Source organism: Gadus morhua, chromosome 15 (assembly GCF_902167405.1).
Source record: "Gadus morhua chromosome 15, gadMor3.0, whole genome shotgun sequence".
NCBI classification, from domain to species: domain Eukaryota; kingdom Metazoa; phylum Chordata; class Actinopteri; order Gadiformes; family Gadidae; genus Gadus; species Gadus morhua.
This window is the reverse complement of record NC_044062.1, coordinates 3328652-3343145: the sequence shown is the minus strand read 5'-3', so window position 1 is coordinate 3343145 and position 14494 is coordinate 3328652. Positions and strand designations below refer to the sequence as shown.

Genomic DNA, 14494 nt, shown 5'->3' with positions numbered 1-14494 from the left:
AGAGAGAGAGAGAGAGAGAGAGAGAGAGAGAATATGATATATTGCTTCCATTTTACCACATTCCTTATATCAAATAATATTCAGTGCACTGGATAGAATTTGATGTCGTTCATGGACTGCAATCAGGAATGTGGGATAGTGACCATGGTTGGTGAAGGCAAAACCAAATTTACTTAAGGTCTGAAAGCCCAGAAGGGAATGTTTGTTGGCCATAACAGAGGCAGATACTTATCCCAATGTCTGTAATTTTGTCTTTGATAATTACATCCATGCCATGTTGCTGTACGGTCTTTAGAAGACGGTCTTTAGAAAAATACCTGACAGTATAATTTGCATCGCTGGTCTGCCCCTTATAAGCTGCCAAACTTGAATGCAGTTTCAAACCATTCAAAGCATCCAAAACCAGGAGTGCAATCATCAGATAGTGATGGATGATTCAGTTATGTGGAGGATTCAGAAGCAAAAGGTTGTTTTTTTTTGCGTGCCACCCTAGTGTCTCTTTGAGCCTTCTCCAACATATTCTCTCGCTACCCTGCCAGATCAGCCTGCTGCTTGCCCTCATTATTAGACCTCTCTTTGATGCCTGGCATTAATGCCAGGAGATGGGCGGTATTTCAGTGCATGTAATTTCAGTTTGTCGTGTGAAATACTTACACACAAATATTAAATATATGGATATTGTGTGGGTGTTGGATGCCATGCCGCTGATGTTGTTTCGCCATTTGGTAACAGTTTTTTTTTTTTATCATTAAAAATACATGAATGGAAATAAATATATATGTTATTTTTTCAGGCAACAAATCAATGAACTGCCCTTAATAATCAATAACATCATTCATATCTTGCTACAAATACAAAACAAAAAACAGGAAAGAAAACAGGGAAGCATGAACATGAAATGGGGAGAAATACCAACATAAATACCAACATAGTCCCTTTGAGGAAAGTGTACAGCAACAACAAAACAAATATCAGTAAATAAAGGCACGGCACATGTACCATTATAACTGTGGAGACCCCCTGCCAAGGAAAGCCCTATGTTCTTTCCCCTCTTCATGACAGAGAAACGTTTGTTTAGTTTGTCAGGGAATAGCCACACATGTTGGTTTCCCCAGGGGGTGAAACTGGGTCTGGCCTTTTTTCCTCAGCACACTGGAGAAAGAAATGAATCACACGTTATATAATACGATGACTGTTTTAGATATTACAATCACATTCCATTTTGGTGCCATACTTACCCCGATTTACACAGAATCCCAGTGGTCACTAAGATGACGATTACAATGAGGGCCAAGTATATCAGCCCGTAAAGGAGGTGGCCTGAATGGACAACATCTTTAATAGTTTCATAATCGAAAATGTAGCAGTGTGATGCTTGTTATTATGCAAATGAATGAATGACACGCACACAACACGATAATCATTGTGTATAGTTGTACTACATATAGGCCTACAATATATCATAAATCATTGAATTGCCTTACCAGTCACCCAGGTGTGTCCATCAGACTTCGATTCCCCAGTGTCAAAGGTTTTGTTAGAATCCACCAATGTTGGCCAGAGTCCCGCTATAAATAATAAATTCAAACGAAAAACATGTGTAAAGTAGAATCATGTGACCAGGCCCCTCGCTATACGAGCTACAAATCACAACGAATCACACGCCTCGTAACACGAGCACACTCACTGAAGCGTGAGCGATTGTGGAGTACATTACTGACGGCGTCGCATCTCTGCTGCTCGCCGGAGTTCAAGCCCGTGCAGGTACACGGGTACTGAAGGGGGGTGCCCATCAGCGCGAGGAATGCCGTTCTGCACTCGGCCTCTCCGCTGAGAAGGAGAGCTGGTTCCATCTGCCAAACGCACTCCTCATTTCCATCGTCATATTCCCCGCACGTCGCACTCTCCGCATGCCAGCATTTCGATGTAAAGCTTTTCAAGCGCTGTCTGTTTGTTTGGATGCAACAACAAAGCCACAACAGCAACAGCAACAGCAAGGGTATAGGTCTAAGCAAGCTTCTTGTTGGATGTTTAGCATTCTCAGCCCTTGAAATTGTTTTCCTCCCAATTACTGCCGAGACAATGCAGACTCCATTATGTGCACACAAGTGCTGCTGTTCTCACATAGACTCACTGTGGTCATAAAAGATCCCAGGAGTAGGGTAGTATCGCAAAGAGTAGGGGTTTCCCCGCTGTCAACCAGGGGGGGAGCCCTGAGTCAAAGTTTATAAAATGAAGAAAAAACAACGGTGGGCCTCTTCGTAACTCATTTATATATTTCTGTCATTCAATAATGTAATTATCATTTTTTATTATTTTTTTAGAAACCTTAATTTTTGGTGACCCCCCCAGGTACTTGGTGCCCTACGCACTCTGCTTACTCTGCGTATAGGGAGCGGCGGGCCAGTACACACTGGTGGTGGTGAGTTGGGTCCCCCCCTTCACTGTAAGTGTCTTTGGGTCAATGAAAAGCGCTATATAATTATTATAATCATTATTATTATTATGGATTTTCGTGAAAGGACATTCCGTTTTGGTGTATGGGATCACATTTCATCTTAATTGGACGGTTTGTGAAGGGGAGCAGGGACAATGAGGGAGGGGGGGGGACGAAAATGTAATTAAGATAAGGCTGCAGGGAAACATACATGGCATTATTCATTACATTGGCTCACTGAATGATTTGTATGGTTGAAGATGTTTAACCCGTTTTGCACGTGGAGATTACATTTTGTGTGAATCAGGGACAAAAGCTATGCTGTTAATGCTACACAACAATAGAAAAGCAGTATAACAGTGCCTTACAATTCTCCACAGTGACTGGGATAGACGTAGATAATGACATGTCTCATTATATATTCTGATATTCAAATGTATCCTATATTTTCGCTCATTCAGACTTGCAGAAGAGGAGATAGAAAGGACATAGAAGTGAGAGACAAAGACAGAGAGAGAGACAAAGAGAGAAGTGCTCTAGAAAGTGGTCGAAAGGCAGAGATGGGGTGTGAAAGCGAGAAAGGAGAGAGGGAGAGAAAGTTATAGTGACAGATCAAGTGAGCAAGAGAAAGAGAAAGAGTGACACATAATTAGTGCAAAGAAGACAGAGAGAAAGAGAGTGGGTGAAACACCGTGAAAGAAATACAAAAAGGAGCGACACAGAAGGCAAGAGAGCGAGGGAGCAAGACCGATTGAGTGAAAGTGTGTGTGAGAGAGATAAAGAATGCGGAGAAACAGACCCCATAGCAGAAGGGGTGAGAGAAATAGAAAGGGTGCGCATGAAAGAAACGGAGAGCAAGAAAGAGAAACCCAGCTGGCAAGAGAGGGAAAGAGCACACACACACACACACACACACACACACACACACAGACACACACACACACACACACAATCTCGCTCACACACACAAACACACAAACTGAAACCGAAACCACACATGTAGGCATACACACACACTCTCAAAACACACACACACACACACACACACACACACACACACACACACACACACACACACACACACACACACACACACACACACACACACACACACACACACACAGAGAGAAGGCATACACAGCCCACATACTCAGTATATTAGTACCTGCAGCTCTGGTCCCTCCAGCATTGGCCAACCCCTTCCTGACAACTCCACATTTCACCGCCGCACGTGCCACTGTGCAGCCTGGCGGCCATGCGCTGGCAGTCCTTCTCCCCGGGCCCGCAGTCACACATCCCCAGCAGGTCGGCCACGGACGCGGGCAGGCCCCCGTAGAAGCGCCGGGCCGCGTCCCGACAGCGCGTGCCGTCGCACCGCTCCTCGCCGCACGCCTCCAGCAGCGGCCACAGGTTCCGGTTGCAGACCGGGTCGGCTAGACATGTCCCGATCCGCTTCAGGCAGGACCCACCGTCGCTGGACACTGTCACGGAGGGAGGATGGACACCACTTGTTGTTGTTGTTGTTGTTGTTGTTGTTATAGCCTTTTTGGTGCCCAAGGAGAGCTCAGCACTCGTTGCCCCTCCAACATCCCCCCCACCGACACACACACACCCCCACACACACACACACACACACACACACACACACACACACACACACACACACACACACACACACACACACACACACACACACACACACACACACACACAGTGACTGTAATCAGTGTTTATGAGCACAGAAGATTGTTCCCAGCCCCCAGCCGGTAAGGGGGGAACGGGACCACTGGGACAGACTTCTCTCTCCCATTTCTTCTTCCACACCCTTTCTAAGTTTCCCAATGCACGACTCGTGCATACGTTTAACATTATAATGGTGTACCTAGTTTCAATATATTAATATCTATTACTACTCTTTAAGGACATCCTTATCTGTTCATTTCATTGTGGACCATGGAGCCAGACAGGGACGGACTAGGGCCAAACAAGGAGGTCACTTGAGTGTGTCCACATTGTTTTTATTTAATTCATTTCTCGATATAATTTGAATTGCTGTGGGTGGCTGGAATGCAGTTTTCATTATGCATCCATGGGGGGCGCCTTGCTGTCCATATTCATTTTCACATAAGTATTTGTGATTGGCTCTGCGCCCCACTACGGACTGCCGGCGCCCCAGAGTGACAGGCTAGGTCTGCCCACGCCAACCTTTATATTGCACCTGGTCCATTCCTCCCTCTCTCTATCTTTTATGACACAAGCTGCCCTAGTCTACACAGTATTGAAAACGGTAATACCAACCAAGGAATCTGTTGGATAGCAAGTTGTTTTTAGTTTTAGTGTTCTATTGGTGCGTGTTATGCCCGTACATGGTATGGCACTTGAGCTCACTTGGGAAGCTTATAATTCAAATTAATAATCAGTAATGTGGACCATCAGTGCTGTCGTTACATAATGACATTCAACCCATTTTCTCTGTGTCGATCAATAACAAAGAATCCATTTGCATGCACTCCGTTGAGCCATCCCAACCCAATCAGGAAGAAGACAAGAAGAGAGATAATTACAGACGCCGAGTAAATTGCTGGCTTTCCAGTCCATCTCTGCAGGCGTGCTTCTCTTCCGCAGAGCTGGAACACAAACAGGAGAAAGATCGAGATTCAAGGTTCAAGATGGTTCATCAGTCATATGCACAACAGTTACAACAGCTGTCACTGGCAATGAAATCCTTGAGTCTCAAGGCTCATGGTTATGGTTCCACGTCTACGCAACGCAAGGAGCGACCAGACGCTTCGACGCAGTCGTCGACCTGTTTTGGTTTATGCTTTTGGTTTACGTCAGGTTTTTTGTAAGCGGACCAATCACAGCCCTTGCTGCTGCGACGCCTCGACGCAAGGTGAAACATTTTTGGGAGACGCACGTCCGGCCCTTGCGGTGGACGCAAGGAGGGAACGCAAGGACGCAATGGCTCCGTAGACCCTCTTGCGCTGCGTCGACGTGGAACCATAACTGAGCCTTTAGGCTCCTGCAATATAAAAAGAAAAAGTACACAAGAGAAACACAAACTGATCATAATGACAATAAAATAAAATATAGTAATAACTCTAAATGAAATCGAATACTGTACATGGAATATAACAATGTGAAATATGAATATTTATGAGTAGTATGCACCGATGTGGAAGAGTTGAGTGGTTATGTAAAATAGATAAACAGGTGTGAAATGTAAACATGCATTTTTAAGCAGATGTCGACTGATCTAAAGTGGCGTCGTGGTGAGCTCTGTAGCTCATCATCACCTCCCCACTTCTCCACCATCAGACATCCATCCCAGCCATCGCTTCGAACACATTTTATTTATACCCTCGTGATGCCCCCGGAGAACGGGGCAACCACGATTAACAAACCCCGGACCTGGGTAAATAAGTGGGCCATTCAGAATGTTTCAGAGATTATGGGGAACAAGGATGGTGAGAACCCTGCACCTGGTTTCTGGTGGCATTGTGTTTTGAGTGCTTGCAGAGAGCGACAGGGCTCCTCCTCCTCCTCCTCCTCCTCCTCCACCACCTCCACCCAGACACACATACACTGCTGCAGTGACGGGAACTGCTCCAGCATGGCCCCCACGCTCACGTTACAGACCTCCGAGCCTATTATTTGACACCCTTTGTCCGGGAATGGAGCGCAGAATAAACAGGGAAGAGGAAAAACAGGATTTTTCACTAATCAAGCAAAACCTTTTGATGACTAACCCTACCACACACACACACACACACACGCACACACACACACACGCACGTACGCACGCACGCACGCACGCACGCACGCACGCACGCACGCACACCTGCAGGCCACACACACCCCAACACACACAGGCAACAGACCACACACCTGCAGGCAACAGACTCAGGCACACATACACACGCACGCACAAACAAAAACACACACACGCAGTTGTATTGTACATTATGACTTTGCACACATCTTTGAATACAACTGTTCTCAAGGCCTGTATCCACATAAGTGTGTGTTTAATAATGGTATTGCTGTGTGCTCAAGCTGTCGGCAATAGGGAGGTGAAGGTTCACCCCAGTTACAATCATGCTACCGCTCAAGGCTATTTCTTGAGCTAGAACAAGCTAACCATATTGCTATCTGCCAAACTCAATTCAGTTCCTAATCCTTCTGAGAAAATGTGATCATTGTTGCGTCGCCGTTAATGACAACCGAGAAAAACAACAACACACTTACAGTATACGCAGAACAAATACTTCTTTATTAGCACCGTTTGGATGCTTTCTCTAATGTTATCACCCTTATTTATGAATCCATGCCCTAAGAATTGCACTGTTCAGAATCAACCTGTGTTATGCTGTGCATTTGAGAGATCAAACACTTTAGACATTATGTAAACGATGATGGTGAGTGTGATGTGATATTTACCGTCATCGCCACACAGTGAGCCAATAGCACCTGCCTGTTCCATGTTTCTGCACAGATCAGAGATGCAGGTATCTATCGACCTCAGGCAGTCGGGGGATCTAGAGAGCAGCCCCATTGCAACATGATGGATCACAGCTCCTGCAAAGGAGTCATGCATAGTTCATAAACCACTTTTAAAAAGGTTTGGATTTCTAGTCTTTGAGTTTTTCTTGTGCATCTATTTTATCTTGTTATCCACTTTGATTGTACAACTAAGTTAGATGCGATGTTTTGACTTACAAAAAAAGTTCCCTCTGATGAATAGTAAAAAAGATAAATGATATGATATTATGCAGAATGCAAAGTGAGAGAATTCCATATTGTGATGATAGTCAGCAAATGTTGTGAATCCATTGAAACGCGCAGTCTACAAGAAACAGTTGATCTCTGATATTTATTATTTATATGTCTATGCTTTGATCCCTTTTCATAAAATGCATCCAAATTCACCCAAAAGCCTAACAAGCGGCACTCACCTAGTATCAGAGCGTTTCCCAGATGTGTTGGCGGCATGTTGACGTGTTTCTGATCTCGGGAGGGACAAGTGGAGTAAACGGCAGCTGCTCTGTTGACACTGAGCCGACTCTGCCCTTGACGTCAACTAAAACGAGCGAGATTTGAGGCAGCTGATGACAGGGTATGTCCTCGCGATAAATCCCAATCAATCTGGCGCGTCCGCTCAATTAAACCCACAAAGCGGACTTCCCATCGCAGCTGTACAGACAGTTAGTTAAACAACAACCATGAACAATACATCATTTACTGGATCAGCCTGATCCTTCGAAAGCACCAGATCTGTTCTTCATGATTTTTTTTGAGGGCTGTGTCAGGCCAATTTGAACATTATTAAATGTCAGCCATCAGACATTTCCTATAGGCCTATTTAGGTTTTCACATAGTATCTCTAGATCAAGGATTTCCAGATTTTGGAAACTTGGTAGGCTACATGGGGCTTTTGTTACATGCTGAACCTTTTTGCCTCTTGGACCCTTAAGGTCCGCATGGATTTGTTTTCTTCTGTAGGCTACAGCGAGAGAGTCAGCCCCCCCTAGGCCACCCCTGTTAGTAATTGTGCAAAGTTGTGGGTCAATAGCTCAACAAATTACATCACCGTGTCAGTATCAATACTGATAATAATTAGCTAAGCGCTGATGCTCAAAATCGCAGATAAACGGATTTTGTTTCTGGTCCATGACTCAGACTCACTCCAAATCGCTTGGGGGACGACGCTCATCTCCTTTCCCCGGATGACGTGCCCCCCCCGCCCCCGCCCTTATAAGGAGTTGAATTCCATTCCTACACCCATCGTTTTGCATAAATGAAAGACTCCCTGAGCTTGTGTCATCATTTGACACAAGCTCCATTAGTTTTCACGATGGAGGAAACGTGTCGAGGTTAAATATTTATAAATCTGCAAGAATGTGACTTGAGAAATGACACAAATAAGGAAACACCGATGTGCGGTGGAAGTGATCCGTCACCCCTGACATTAACTGCAGCCCAGTGCAGGGGAGTTGTGATGCAAGGGCTGGAAATACTGGGGAGACAAAAACCCAAGCCGTTATATGTTTACATGTGAATAATAGTAAATAAGTAGGACTCAAGTACCATGAATCATGTACCGATGAAACGACGTGAAGTAACAGTTCCCTGTTAAAGCAAGGTAATAAAGTTTAAACTAATCTTCGAATATCAGTAGTATGAGTAAGTTCTAATTTATTACATGTATTTGTTTAATTGTCAGGGAAGATGCAGAAAAAAAACATGGAAATATGAGGTGGACGTGTTACATATAGGTTAGCCTAGGCTTATTGGCAACCCATTACCCTGGTTGTTTGTCATGTTAAGGCTACAGAATTTTTATTTTGTTGATTGCTTTTAATTACTGATAGTAATGATGTTGGTGTTTAAAGATTATATTTGCTTGGGGCTTTAGCTGTGTAGGTGAGTAGGCAACCCAACGTTTTAACTGCCATTTTTTTTAATTTCATTCATTCTTAGCTGAATAAGATTAGCTCCTGAAAGCCAAACCCACTCAGATTGATTTAAGTATTACCTTGACGCATGACAATGACCATGAACAAAGAATACCTGCCATAGGCATTTTATTATAATTGAAGATTGGACATTGATTTACCATTTACTCCTCTGCACATTAAACACTAGCAGTTAAAAACTGTAATGATTATTGACAATAGGTTTAAAAAGTCTGTTCGTTTGACAGGTGTATTTGTGTGCTGTGAAAGTGTGTGTGTGTGTGTGTGTGTGTGTGTGTGTGTGTGTGTGTGTGTGTGTGTGTGTGTGTGTGTGTGTGTGTGTGTGTGTGTGTGTGTGTGTGTGTGTGTGTGTGTGTGTGTGTGTGTGTGCAGGGCCGTAGCACCAAATCCTGGGCCCCTATACTATAGGTACTGATGGGCCCCCCTGCGCCAGGTTGTTGGGGGGGGGGGGGGGGGGGGGGTCCGGAGCGATTTTTGAGGGGGGGGGGGTGGAAGCGATTGTTGACGGGGGGGGGGGGGTCCGGAGCGATTTTTGAGGGGGGGGGGGGGGGGGGTGGAAGCGATTGTTGACGGGGGGGGGGGGGGGGGGGGGGAACGATTGTTAACGGGGGGGGGGGGGGAAAAAAATAAAAAAAAAGGTAAGATACATTTTTTTTTTGGTCATGGGCCCCCCCTCTGCCTTGGGCCCCCCCACAACTGTCCCCTTTGTCCCCGCAGTCCGACGGCCCTGTGTGTGTGTGTGTGTGTGTGTGTGTGTGTGTGTGTGTGTGTGTGTGTGTGTGTGTGTGTGTGTGTGTGTGTGTGTGTGTGTGTGTGTGTGTGTGTGTGTGTGTGTAAGAGGGAGAGGGTTTTTATTCACCTTGGCTATAACCCTTGACAGAAAATGTATGGTTGGGTAGATCAACGCTTGGATGGATGGATAGATGAATGAATGCATGAACCAACGGATGGCTGGATCAATGGTTGGAAGCGTGGATAAAGAGGTAGATGAGTGAATGCATGGCTCAATGGATTGATCATGGGACAGGTGAATGAATCGATGGTCGTACAGGTCCTTTGGTTGCCTGAGGTTTCCAGCAGAATACTTAATATTTTTGCTTTACTTCATAGAATCACGTGATAAATGGTTCGCTTGACTGAGGTATTGGAAAAAAACCCGATTGAAACCTATTGACGACGTACTGCAATCTTGTTAAAATACGTTTATTCTAGTGTAACAATTTATACTTAACAACGCAAGCAATGCAACCATGTGTCTGAGATAAACAATTGACACCAAGATAAACACATCAAAAAGGCGGTGTACAGACAGAAAGACGGATGGACGTGTTGTCAGAGGTCGCTAGAGGGCTGGTCATTGTTATTCCATCTTTGTGGATACCACTGAACAGGGGTTGTGGTGCTATATAGGTCACCATGGGAACAATGGCAGGGATGAGGCCGGCGGCAAGATATTACAATTCTATGCATTCAAATAACAGCATGTCCACTAAAGTCAACAAACAACAGGAGGGTCAAAAGAAAAAAAACATTAGGCCATTATCCAGGTAACACTAGGCAGCCCCGTCGAGTTCTCTCCAGCTCAATGATTGTAAACGAGAAAATCAAGATTTTCCTCACGTTTTTAAATTTTTCCAATCCTCCGTCTTAACAGGAGAGGTTGGGATTCTCCGAGCCTTAATATCACAGCACAGCAGGGGGAAGCACGCTCGCAATCCCCAGCGTATACGCTTACAACCGTGTGCGTCACGTTTGGAGAGATTCCCGCTCATCATCTCATTCATCCGAAACAGCGCGTCATTCCCCTGGTGTAGTAAGTTTGTGTCACACAATCTAGACACAATGCATTTGTCAACCCGTTGGAGAACCTAGAGGGTATTCCTGTCCGAACACAGCAAACATGAGACTTTAAGTGTGGACCATGAAGCAAAATGTGAGTGGATGGTGTATACATGCATGACCAACAAATACAAGAACTCACATGCACACATGCACTTACATTCGCTGAACCCTACCACCTCTAGAATGACAAACAGCTCTGCAGGCATACCCCCTGCCGGGTAACCCTCCCACAACCTTAGTATATAAACGCTTTTTATCCCTACACATATATGCTGCTTTGAGGTTGTATCACAAAGCAACTGTAGGAAATACCAAAGATCAAGACAGGACTCTGGTAATGTAACCAAACCGAGTTTAAAAAGCACATTTTACTGTGTATTTTAGGGAAAAGTTGCAACAAAATGATTGCAATTAAATGATAGGTTGAAAACAATTTCATCCTATCATTCGTCCCTAACCTTAACCCTTACAGGGCAGGCATGGAATAGTATACATTACATCATCAAACTCATCTATAAAAACACAAAGCCTCTATGTCAATACGAAACCTATTCTTTGGCAAGGCACAGTGAGGTCAATATTCTTCTAATGAGAGCCAACATCTTTTCCATTGCAAAGTCCATCTGTACATAATATATCCGATACTTATGTTACAACAGGCTGCGTTCTTTCCTTGCGTGATATCATATATTTACAATAATTACAGTAACTACACCGGTGAAAATATCGTGCGTTCACATATCGATCTACGTCGTTTCAATGCCCGTCTCTTGTGCGACGTTATGCGTCGTGATGAGCTCCACGCTGTTGTGGGACAACACCACCTGGTCGGAGATGCGTGACACGTTGTCCACGTTGTGGACCTGCGTCGACAGGGACTTGCGACTGTCCGTGCTCGCCCTGGTTCGCCTCTTGGTGCGGCTCGGCTTTTGACCCACGCAGTGGCAGGAGAACGCCGCCTTGAACTCCTCACGGAACTTCCCTGTGAACCAAAACGGGGTGAATACTACTTCACGGGGCCTTGCAAGAAACAAAAGGGCATTTGCACGTTGCGAGCTTACCGCTTAGGAAGTTGTAGACGATGGGGTTGGCGGCGCTGTTGGCGTAGATGAGCCAGTGGGAGAAGGTGAACCAGGCGTAGACGGTTTCTCTGTCGTTGGTGTGTTTAAAAGTCCCGAAAACCCTGCAATGACAGTCAGACATAACAGCCGGAACATCAGCTCCAATTTCCATCAGTACTTTTGTTTGTTTGATGCACGGATGTTGATATCCATGCTGCACTTTTTGTACACAATAAAAAAAGGTAAAATACCAAGATTGGACTAGTGCAAGAGTAGCACATTGCCCCGTCTGAAGAGTCAGCAGCGTGCAGTCCAGTGAGTGTGTGAGTGTGTGTCCAGACGGTGAGATTGGACGAGGTCACCAGCAGCGCCCGGCATAACCCTTACCTTTTCATCATGTTGAGCACGCTGATTGGCAGGTAGCAGAGGGCGAACACGAACAGCACCACAATCAGCATGCGAGCCGTTTTCCTCCGGGCTCGGACCTGCTTGACCTCCGCGCACACGGAGACGGTCCTCACCCGCACGGGCTCGCCGGGGGCAGAGGCCTGGGCGCGACACTGGAACGAGTGCCACTTCCTCTGCACGACCGACGCGCTGCCTGGGATCTGGGGTCGGGTTTCATTTGAAGGTAAAGGGAGAACGCGTCAGGCTTGTTGGAAGAGCGGGCGAATTCCAGCGTTGTGAACGGGGGGAGGTTTGTACATGCATGCAGGCAGGCGTGTCGTTGGACCCACACACCTGTTGGCACCACAGCTTGTGGCATATCTGGATGTAGGCCAGAACCATGAAACACAGCGGCGCAAAGTAGGTGACGATGAAGAAGCAGGTGTGGTACACCTTGGGGTAGATCTCCTCTGTCAAAAGAGCAATTCAGGAAGGTTTCTTTAGTGGATGTTTGACTGGTGCCAGACGGCCTTACAAGCTGTCACACTGGAGGACAAGTTCAAACTGATGTTTCTTTTATTTTAATGAATAAATTAATTACAGAGATACACATCCAATCATGCTAATGACATAATATTACCAGGCAAGAAATCAGATTGGAAAATGCTGGCTACACAATGTAACAATTAAAATGATCATAGTGCCTGTTCTAGCCTGTTCTTTTTATTGATGACATTATCTACATACACTGTTACTCCCATGTCTCGAGAACATAATTATTTACTTGTAATTTGTTTTATTTCGTTGTTGTGATATCATCATTATACAATTCCTATAACAACCCAGCGCATTCGGAGTAGTTTATATTCGTTCCCATTGGTGTGCCACTCAGATTTCCCTCGGGTGATTATGATTCATCGGGTAAGCTGGTTTCATCCTACATTTTCCTAGGGTGTTTAATCAAGTAGGCTGACTTCATCCTAAAATTTCCAGTGTGCAAGAAGCAGAGCAGCAACCAAAACCTCATTTGATTTCGACCCCGAAATATCATCCGAATACCCTGATTTAATCTACGTTCTTTCCAATATTTCTGATGGAATAACAACACAACCATCTCATCTTTCAACACACAACACTGATCCCCCTCCACAGCCCACGCACCTTCCCAGTGCTCGTCACACACCGTGAACAGACTGGTCTTGTTGGTGAGCTCTGGGAATAAACTGGTGCACTCCATGACGATCGCCTGAGGTACCATGATGGTGCAGGACACCAGCCAGATCAGCACGATGCTCTTGCGCGCACGTTTCGCCGTGCTCTTGAACATCAGAGGGTGGCAGATGGCGTACCAGCGATCCTGGGCGATGCAGCTGAGGGTCAGCACAGAGACGGACACGGAGATGGTCTGGGGGTTTACAGACAGAACACACACCGTGGATGGGGTTAGTCCCTACTGGGGTTAGTCTAGTGTGTTCGAGAGCGGGAGAGGTTATGTGCTTGTTGTGGTTCGTGGTCAGGCAAATGCCTGACCACGAACCACAACAAGCACAAACCATTGCTGAGTGCCAGAATTATTGCTGAGTGGAATATGTGTGGTTTGGTTTTGATTCTTATCTTCCACATAAAATCCAGTCTAAAGTTTTCACTTACACTTCAATTACATCAGGCAATGCCATTTAGCTTCTTTTACAATAATCATTAAATGATTGCAGGTGATTTTATCAGTGACTCATTGGGATTAGATCATTTAAAAGCAGGTTGGTGTTAGGTCCTCTTGCATGATGCCTATAGTCTCTGACTCTCTTACATTGAGTATCGCTCTTAGAACCTTTCCCCTGTTAGTTGAATAGCCTATAGCGATTATACTACTCCCGGTCGTGCATTACGCAGGAAGAGAACTGAATATGTAACTCTAGGTAAAAAGAAGGCCACAGTTGGAGAACACAAGTTCAAGGCTGTGTATTGGAACTCAGAAACTGTGTTGTCACAGTTTGCATATAATAATGATATGGGTCTGCCCTTGTAACATTATTTCCATTGGCAAATGGAACCAAGGATTTAGTGGATATGCTTTTACTGGTGTGTAGAAACACACAAATCGGACTCACACGTCTCACTGGGCATTAAACTTTTGAGGATGTCGCAAAAACCCAAATTCAAAACTGCATTAATATTGTGGCTGGAATTTGATGCATCTGCAAGTCAAATGTAACATTAACCAAATGGTGGATTTGACACAGAGGCTTCTACTGGCTGAATATATATATATATATATATATATATATATATAT

The 14494-nt window shown here is 45.1% G+C and overlaps 2 protein-coding genes across 2 annotated transcripts in view; both read right to left on the bottom strand.

Moving 5' to 3' along the window:
• Positions 1-470: 470 nt before the first annotated feature.
• gfral (GDNF family receptor alpha like) lies at positions 471-8147 on the bottom strand. Its single transcript, XM_030379702.1, has 9 exons — positions 7393-8147; positions 6878-7015; positions 5920-6099; positions 5002-5064; positions 3603-3918; positions 1688-1947; positions 1485-1568; positions 1239-1320; positions 471-1152 (listed from the first exon to the last, which is right to left on the bottom strand). The coding sequence occupies exons 1-9, from the start codon at positions 7427-7429 to the stop codon at positions 1083-1085; spliced, it is 1230 nt and encodes a 409-aa protein (XP_030235562.1). The 5' UTR covers positions 7430-8147; the 3' UTR covers positions 471-1082.
• Positions 8148-10122: 1975 nt separating this feature from the next.
• Positions 10123-14494, bottom strand: part of hcrtr2 (hypocretin (orexin) receptor 2) — a 7877-nt gene continuing 3505 nt past the window's right edge. The window contains exons 3-7 of the mRNA XM_030378241.1: positions 13365-13608; positions 12558-12673; positions 12204-12424; positions 11817-11938; positions 10123-11737 (exon numbers count right to left, since the gene is read on the bottom strand). Of these exons, the coding sequence (XP_030234101.1) occupies positions 11502-11737; positions 11817-11938; positions 12204-12424; positions 12558-12673; positions 13365-13608 (939 nt within the window). The 3' untranslated portion in view covers positions 10123-11501. The remainder of the gene's footprint in view (positions 11738-11816; positions 11939-12203; positions 12425-12557; positions 12674-13364; positions 13609-14494) is intronic.